This window comes from Dipodomys ordii, unplaced genomic scaffold (assembly GCF_000151885.1).
Source record: "Dipodomys ordii isolate 6190 unplaced genomic scaffold, Dord_2.0 Scaffold91, whole genome shotgun sequence".
Lineage (NCBI taxonomy): Eukaryota > Metazoa > Chordata > Mammalia > Rodentia > Heteromyidae > Dipodomys > Dipodomys ordii.
Window position 1 is genome coordinate 2,975,517 of NW_012267307.1, and position 8,707 is coordinate 2,984,223.

Consider the following 8,707-nt stretch of genomic DNA (forward strand, 5'->3'; position numbering starts at 1 on the left):
CCTGCATCTGTGTCGGGGGCACCAGCCTCGTGCGGTGCCTAGATGCAGTGAGGAGGCGGAGGCAGGGGGGACCACACCCAGGTGGGTGGTCTCGCCCCAGCCAGCCAGCGCTCCTTGCTCCTTCCGGACCGGCCTGCCCCGGCCTGGCTACATAGGACTTGAGGCTGAGTGCCATCAGGAGGCATTACATAAGGGGACTTGAGTCCAGATACCAAATGCCTCAGAAACATGATTATACCTACAGTAGATGGTAATCAGATTCACGCAGCACCAAACTGCTAGTAGGAGCAGGCAGGACAGAACACCTAGGTACAGAGCCTACGGGGGCTGGCTGAGCACAAGAAGCACTTCCTGCAGCCAGCCTTGCCCAACACACGTGTGCATACAGGCACACCAAACACATGCATGCAGTATGTATGCTAGTGATAAATGTGGAGCACAGAGCTTTGCCCAACACACGTGTGCATACAGGCACACCAAACACGTGCTTCACTGCATTGCTAGTGACCAAGTATGGCATGCCACGCTTTGCCCAACATACACGTGCATATAGACACACCGAACACACACATGCAGCACGCACACTCAGATCTGCAAACGGCGCCGAAGGCCGGGCAGAGCGACTAGGAATCCTTCAGGTGGCATAGGAGGAAGGAGGGACCGCGCATCGAGTCCAGCCGCAGCAGCAGCTGATTGAGGCTGGTCAGGTGGAGGACCAGGCTCATTTTAGGACGCCAACCTCTTCTCCCACAGCCCAGGAGGCCTAGGAGTGAGCGGCCCTCGGCGATGCAAACGAGACCGTAGAATTTCTCTGCTCTATGGCCGAGAATCGTTTCCCAAACCCAGGCACGCACGGGAAGCCTGTGTGCATTACATACGGTGCTCATATTTAACAACTTTTCTGCCTCCAAATTCTGATGAATTCTAGTTGCTTACAAGTTCAGTCACCGTTTCTATTAAAACCTCAAGTTTGAAAATTACACCCTGCCCCAGATTTAAAAAGGCCTGCAGCCAAGGTGAAAGGCCAGGGGATATGTTTTTCTCCGGGGGCTCCTGAGCTAGGAGTCTGACCCTCCTGGGCCCAGGCTGGAGCAGGACCTCAGCATGACCCTGGGACTCACGGCCTGGCCTTGCTCTCCTGGGTGTCCAGGAGGCAGGAGCCGAGCAGAGGGGTTACCACAGGGTCCCTAACAGCAGCAAGAGATGGGGGGGTGGCCTGGAAGTGAATCGCACACAGGTCCCTCCAGAGCCGCCTACAAAGTGAGAGCTGGCTGGTTTTGTGTTGCCTGAGGCCCAGCGCCATTGTTAAGAGGGGCTGTTGAGGGCTTGTCTTTGCCAATTACATGACACCATTAATAATACACTCCTCTGGTGAGATCTGAACCAAGGTTTACAAAGACATCTGTGTTTTCAAACGTAATGTCCCTACCTTACCTGTCTTTACAGCCCGAGTCAGCCTGTGCTCAACTACTCCACAGGAAGCGGTTTAGAGGATCTGCTTTGAATCTATCCCCAAAGTGAAACGTTTGTGACTCGACATGCTAGAGAACCTCCAAACCACAGAAAAAAGTTCTGCATCTCAATCCGCAGCTCTGCTGCCAGCCCCTCCTGTGGTGCTCCCCGAAGGTCTGGATGCTCTAAGCACACCAACAGACAGACGTCTGAGGAGCAGGGCCCCGGAATGATCTATGGAAATGTGCCCTGGGGTGCCACCGAGTCCCAACAGACATGGCAGGCATGGTTCATGGAGTGTGGAACGAAGCCAGGTGCCTTGAGACCCTTCTGGAACCTTCTGTGCCAGGAATTTACCTTCTACACACAACAGTCAGTGCCTCTGCTCACCACTGTAAGACTCCAGGGAAGACTGCAATTGGTTTTCCTTGACACAGGGAACTAATACCAGTAGGCAGGGCTGTGAGAACTAAGGACACTCATGGTCAGTGTCCAGGAGAGCCCTGCTGTCCATCCAGCCTCTCACAGCACACGGCTCTGTCCACCTAGATTACGAAGCATCTGTGACACTAAAAACGCCACCAGGCTCCACGTGCTGTCGGCCCCAGGGCCCTAGCAGAACACCGTCACGGAACGCTGTCACGTGTGGCCCCTAGAGGGGTGTCAACACGCAGAGTGGCGCTGCGCTGTGCTGTTGCTTTGGGCACTATCTCCTTCTAGATGATGGTCTACAGGTGAGGTCCAAAGGGATTCCCAAGGAAGTGTGTTGTGTGCCCCCCCCACACACACCTCTAAAACTGCTCAAAGTAAGGTGCAGTAAAACCCAAGCGTTTTCAGAGCGTCAGCGGGGTGTTTCTATCATCAGCAAGTGTTACACTAGGTTGGTGAGTGCCTTTACCCTGCACCTTGCAGTTTCTCTTTCCCCTCCCTTCCATCCTCTTCTCTGCCTCTCACATTGCTGGGCCTGAAACTTAAGACCGTGCACATACTAGGCAAGCACTCTACCACACAGACTTGATGAGTAACTTAAGAAATGCCTGATTATTAAAAACTGTAATTTTCCTACAAAATTAAAAAACATATAAATTACATAGTGACTTCAGGGTAAAATTCCTGACCCAATCACGTTCAAAGAGTAGGGTCACCATGCAGCAAGAGTCGGGCTGGGCTGCAAGGAGTGAGTTTCTGCAAGTTGGCTGAGGCACCAGTCTAGGACGGAGGAGGAGAAGGTGGAGGGGCTTAGCGTTTGTTTTTTAAATAACAACAGTTGGGAGTGAGTAACAATGAGCAGACAATCCACAGGTATCACCTGAGGCCATAGTGCTAACTCCTGAGGTCTGCAATCAGCAGCCCCTGCATGCCCCCCGGGCAGTTAGGATAGAGGAGTTAGGTAACTCACCCAAAGTAATTAAGCAGCTGGTGGCCAGCCAGGGTTTTCTTGTGGCTGGCTGGCTGGCAGTAGGAGTGAAGGAACCAATTACAACCACTAGATAACGTAAGAATACAAACCACCAGAGCCTGCCCTACAGCATTCAAGGTGATCCACCTTGGCAGGTGTCAGCCCTGCAGAGGGCACCTGTATAGAGGGTCTGTCCTGTGGGCGGGGCTTCCTGTAGGAGGGGTCTGCTTTGTGGGTGGAGTTTCCCTGTGGGTGGGGTCTGTTCTGTGGGCGGGGCTTTCCTGTGGGTGGGGCTTTCCCATGGGTGGGGTCTGCTCTGTGGGTGGAGCTTCCCTGTGGGTGGGGTCTGCTCTGTGGATAGGCCTGGTAAGCCAGTAGGAGCCTGGGAGGCTCAGCAGACTTGACTCAATCTGAGAGGATGCACTCTGTTGTCTCGCAGAGCGGGAGGCAGAGCGGGAGGCAGAGCGGCAGGCAGGGGGACAAGCTGGCCTGTGGCTCCCCTTCATGCGGAGGCCCCGAAGTTGAAGCAAAGTGCTGGACCAGGGAGAGAGAATTTTCCCTTTATACGCTGTCAGATTGTCCAGTCCTTGCTAGAACTATCAAGTACTAAATACCTAAATGAATATGACTGGATTCTGCCTCTCACATTGAAGGCATGGCCCGCAGCACCTCAGAACGAGACTCTCCTTGGAGCTGGGGTTTCAGAGACACAATTCAGTGAACGAAGGCCCAGTCCAGCTCATCAGTACAGCAAAAGTGGAAACCAAGTACCAAACCGACAGACTGACAAAGAGCTGGCAGGTGAGTGAGAGGGGCCCTTCCCAGATGCACGGCTCTGAGAGGAGAATGAGAGGCAGGAGGGGCTGCTGAGTGTCTGCAGCAGGACAGAGCAGCTGGGACAGAATTTCAGGTGGGTTTCCTGAGTGTCACCACCCTTCCCAGGAGCCAGCCCAGCCCAGGGCTTCCCCAAGGCCAGTGTCTCCAGCACAGGGGGCTGGGGTAGCATAGGATCTAATTACTTCTTTAAATGACAGAGCTGCTGCTAAGGCCTGCGGTGTGCCAGCCTGGAGACTGAGCACAGGAAAGGGGGGCCTTTCCCGTGAGTGTGGGCCCCAGGGTGGCCGCTGCCCTCCTATCTGCTGTACTGGGAACAGGAAATGCTTCTTTCTCCCTCCTATAACCTGTTCTCCTAAAACCCTTGCTAAAACTTTCACCTTGCAAGACTCTGCTTTTTGTGAGACACCTTGAAATGCTTTTCACACGTGGACCTCAAGGACCTGTGATTTTTCACAGGAACTGGGAGCTGGGGAAGCTGAGGGACACCTTCACTGCCCGCCCCCCAACACTGGGCCAAACTGGATTTCAGGGCAGCCACGTGGCCCTGTGGGCGAAGAAAGGAGCGGCCTCTCCCTCAGCCTCCCAGGGACCTGGACAAACTCCCCTTGGTGAGAAGCATCCCCAAGCCCAGCTGCAGACACAGCCAGCAGCAGCTCGGAGCACAGGTGACTTTCTGCTCTGGTTCAGGCTTACACATTCATGCTTCATGGAGGGTCACAGAACATTGATTCTCAATGGCACCAACTAGTTTCTGTAGGTTTTTAAAGAAACAGCTGTTGATATGTAAAAACTACCCACAGGAACTATGGCTTTTAGGGTTTCAGGTTTTGATTTGTTTTTCAATCATCAGAACTTTACAAATTAAGTTTTAGGAAACAATGACATAGGACTAGGCTTCATTATTGCGCAACAATCTCACTCTGTTAGAATTAAGCTCAGAGTTTGCTGTGGTATTTTACAGTGTTAAACAACAGGAAATGAGACTGTGAGCCACAGAGTTTTTAGAAACTAGAGTTGCAAACCAGTTATTCTGAAACCCAAAATACCACAGCCCGCTCTTCTCCCCCGCAGCCATCTTCCTGCTTTATCTTTGGCGAGGCTAGACCCTCATCGGGCAGATTCCTTTCACAGGGCTCTGTAGAGCCCAATGCAATTGCTAATTAAAACGAATGATCAGTGGCACAGTTCACATGTGATTTAACGTGATGAGTCACCCTCCTTCAATCTCTACAAAGCCATTTAGACATTTATACATTGGTAGTTAAGAAGGTAGGTAATGCTGTTCATAACTTTAAATAAGGAGGGATCTGGGCAGAACACTTGCATTACTGAGATGATCTGAACACACGCGTTGGACAATCATGTACCACTGACACGGAATGTGAGCGCAGACACAAATCAAGTCAAAGACGGGTTACTGCCCAATCCACTGTTAATTCACGAGTCAAGGCCAAAATCCAGGTCAGTGCCTTTGTGCAGGGGTGTGGGAGCACTGTCTTTTGAGTGACAGAGCGGAAGTCCGCTGTGTCCTAATAAACGAGGCCTTTCCCTCCCCACCACCCAAACCAGGCTGGTGCAATGTGGGACACATTTCCTCACATCCTCGTCTTCTGAAATGATGCTCAAGAGCTGAAGAAAGCACAGAAAGCGAGTCCCCCCACCCGCCCCTGTATGCGTGGCCCAGGGAAGTGAGCGTGGGACGCGACTCGGGCAGGAACAGCAAGAGCCACAGGGCGCAGGCGTGGTGGGGCCCACAGGAAATGCTCAGAGAGAAGCTCATGGGCTGTGTCTGGCACTGTGCTCAAAGCACAGAGAGACTCTACGAGTTCAGGGCTGTGATGCGCTTTCACTTGCACGCAACCCCCCTTTGCTTCTATGTACTTAAGGTTTGGTGACTAGTTGAGGAAGGATACGAAGGCTGTGGAGGAAGACGGAACTGAAGGTCAGTCACCACACGGCCATCAGACTGCGTGGTCAGGAGCCACGGAGCTCCCACGGAGCTCTGTGGGCAGAAGGGACAAGCCCAGACCTGAGGGGTGTCCTGGCTGCACAGACAGGACACAGGCAGAGAGCGGAGCCTGCACCTCAGCATGGAGCCACCAGGGCTGAGTGCAGCCAGGGAGAGGAGCCTGGAGAATTCCTCGGGACAGCGCGTCCCGGCTCATTCCCGCTCCAGCTGGCGGGCCTGGAGGCAGGTGCGGGAGGGGCTGAGGCAGCCCATGGGGAGTGTGTCCTCCTGGTGCATCGTGGGGTGAGAACAGGGGAGGGAGGAAAGTGGAGGAAGGCATCTGTGTCAGCACCGAGGGGAGGCTGGCACTCTGAGGACCAAAGTCCCTACTACGCACCTCCCGTTGGTTTCCTGTAGAAACAAAGCTGCCCACACCAGCAGTGACCCTGCCCGCCACCTCTGCTCACACGCAGAGTGGGCCCAGAAACAATGATGCGCCACTTTAACCTTCACACTCCAGCTCATGACCCTGAGCCTGGCCTCACCCTCGGGGACGTGTCTGCCATCATTGCTTCTTGAATTGTGACTTTAGGAATGTGCCAACCCCACCAAGGCTTTCCTGACTGATCCAAAGCTCACTTTGTGGGAGGAGGGCACTGGTCTGGGATGACTAAGTGCTCTCCGGACCTGCGGCATGCAGCAACCCACCTCCATTCCTCTGTCTTTGGGCTGTGCATTCTGACTCTGCTCCCTCCGCAGCGTCTGTTACCTCACCAGTGGGAACTCTGACCAGGTCCACTGATCACGCACGGGTCTAAGTTCCCACGCTCTTCAATACAGCAACTTAATTAGGGGGCGATTTGTGAGTACAACTTTAAAAAAAACTGGAAATGCTGGAAAGTCAAAAGTACTTCTGAGTAAGAATAAAGAACTTGTATAATCTCTCTTCTCCCTCTGCACGCCCCTGATTCAAGGATGAGTCGCATCTGACACGGATGGGGTCGGCCTCCTCTCTTTCCCACGTCTCTCCCAGGCCAGGACATGCCTCCGGACGAGCCATGTTCCCGATCACTAATAGTAACAACGATCACAGACCGGCCCAGCCTCCTCTCCAATCACTAATACTAACAATGGCTCACAGACCGGCCCAGCCTCCTCTCTGCGCTGCAGGTGGTTCTGTGCCAGCTCAGAGCTCCTGGGTCCTTGGGCCCAGGAGACCTTGTTTCACAACCCACTCCACACTGCAGGCTCAGTGCTTGTCTTACCTTACCAACCTTCTCGGCCGCCACCTCTCGCTTTCCCGCATGGTTGCCCATCCTGAGCTGCGTGCAGGCTCTTCAGAAGCTGAAATGAGAAGAGAAACTTTGAAGCAAGAGGCTAGTACTTGCACGGTTTTGTGTGTGCTGTTTCTATCATCAGAACAATCATCCTGTATAACATACACTGCGCATTTTGGAGAAGAGACAAACAACCATAACCATGAAAACTCAAGAAACACCTTGAAGTCACCCCCTTGTGACTGCGAATTTGGAGCTCCTGGGAAGATCTAGAAACAGAGACAAACTCAGTGACAGGCACACACACACAGGCTTGCTCATCTGTGAAACGCCAGCCCACCAGAAAATCCCCACAATGCAAACCCCCTGCCCTCCCTCACAGACCCAGGCAAATGCGGGCAGAGGAGCCAAGGTGCCAGAAAACTGCTCCCGGCTCTTCCACGGAGTCTGGGATCACAGAACAGCAAAGATCAGACAGGCCGCTTATCAGACAGGCATCCAAAGAATCTGCAGAACTTGCAGGGAAGATAAAATTGGATAAAAACAACCAGGACAACCTCATTTTTTTTCTCTTTTCCGGTACCAGGGCTTGAACTCAGGGCCTCACGCTCTTGCTTAGCTTTTGCGCTCTAGGCTGGTACCCTATCACTTGGCCTCACCTCCACTTCAGCTTTTTGTTGGTTAAACGGAGATGCATCTCATGGATTTGTCTGCCTGGGTACACTTCAAACTTAATCCTCAGATCTCAGTCTCCTCAGTAGCTAGGATTATAAGTATAAGCCACAAGTGCCTAGCTCTCCTGTTTATTTTCTAACCCAAACCTTAGCAGTGAATACGTGTCTGTTAAACCCTCTGAGGACAGCACATCCGATCTTCTGTGTGATTGATCGCCACCACAGGGCCCTTGCACCAGCAATCTGACTCTGCCAGGACAATGACAAGGTGTCTTTTCACACTATGCATTCTTTTACAAGATGTGAGTACCCACCTCTGCTAAACCCAGGAAAGGTCGCAACATCCATCAGGCCCCAAACAGAGGAATTTCTAACATACTACATTGCCTGAATACAAGGCACACTTTGTTCTGTAAAAGTCACTTGCTAGTCACCGACTACACGTCTCTTCTTACCAAGTGTCCATTGGAAACTAAGGAAGATAGCCAGGCCTCTTCCCCTCAGGAACGAGGAGGGGGGCGTCCTTGAGAGGTGAAGAGAAGTCAGAAGGTACAGGTCCACACAGGGCCCCACAGCCCAGACTACAGCCCGCACAGGGTCCCGCACAGGGTCCCGCACAGGGTCCCACGGCACAGACGACAGTTCAATGGGGTGCAGTGCTGACCTTCCGACTCCTGAACCGAAACTGCACTGCTATCTGACTTTCAGGAAGGAAGCGATAAGAGCTGGCATTCCTGAGGGTTCAGCGGCCCCTGGCTCCGGTCCTTCAGTCCTCCACAGGAGGTAACAGAAGCGTGCTGCGATGGCGCAGTCGGCAACAATTCTCCTGTCCTAGCTCCTGGCTGTATCATGCGAGGAAGGAGGCTGTGAAGCGGCCCGTGACTCCTTCTTTCATTGGAAAGTGGAAGTTTTAGGGTCCACAAAAGCGACTTAAAAATAGGTTGCCCGAAAAAAAATAGGTTGCCCGGGGGCCATTGGCTCCTGCCTGCCTCCTGGCCCCGGCGCTGGCAGCATTCCGGGTACCCAGCTCTCCCCACCACGAGGGCGACAAGAGCTGTGACCTGTGTGCCCCTTGAGAGCACCCCGCCAGCACAGCCAAGGAAGGGAGGGGCGGGGGGGC

General features: G+C 53.3%; 1 protein-coding gene across 3 annotated transcripts in view; it reads right to left on the reverse strand.

Moving 5' to 3' along the window:
• Positions 1-6,976, reverse strand: part of Mbp (myelin basic protein) — a 56,063-nt gene extending 49,087 nt beyond the window's left edge. For all 3 annotated transcript variants that reach the window (XM_013026130.1, XM_013026127.1, XM_013026128.1), the window contains exon 1: positions 6,902-6,976. In XM_013026130.1, the coding sequence (XP_012881584.1) occupies positions 6,902-6,952 (51 nt within the window). In that variant the 5' untranslated portion in view covers positions 6,953-6,976. The remainder of the gene's footprint in view (positions 1-6,901) is intronic.
• Positions 6,977-8,707: the final 1,731 nt, after the last annotated feature.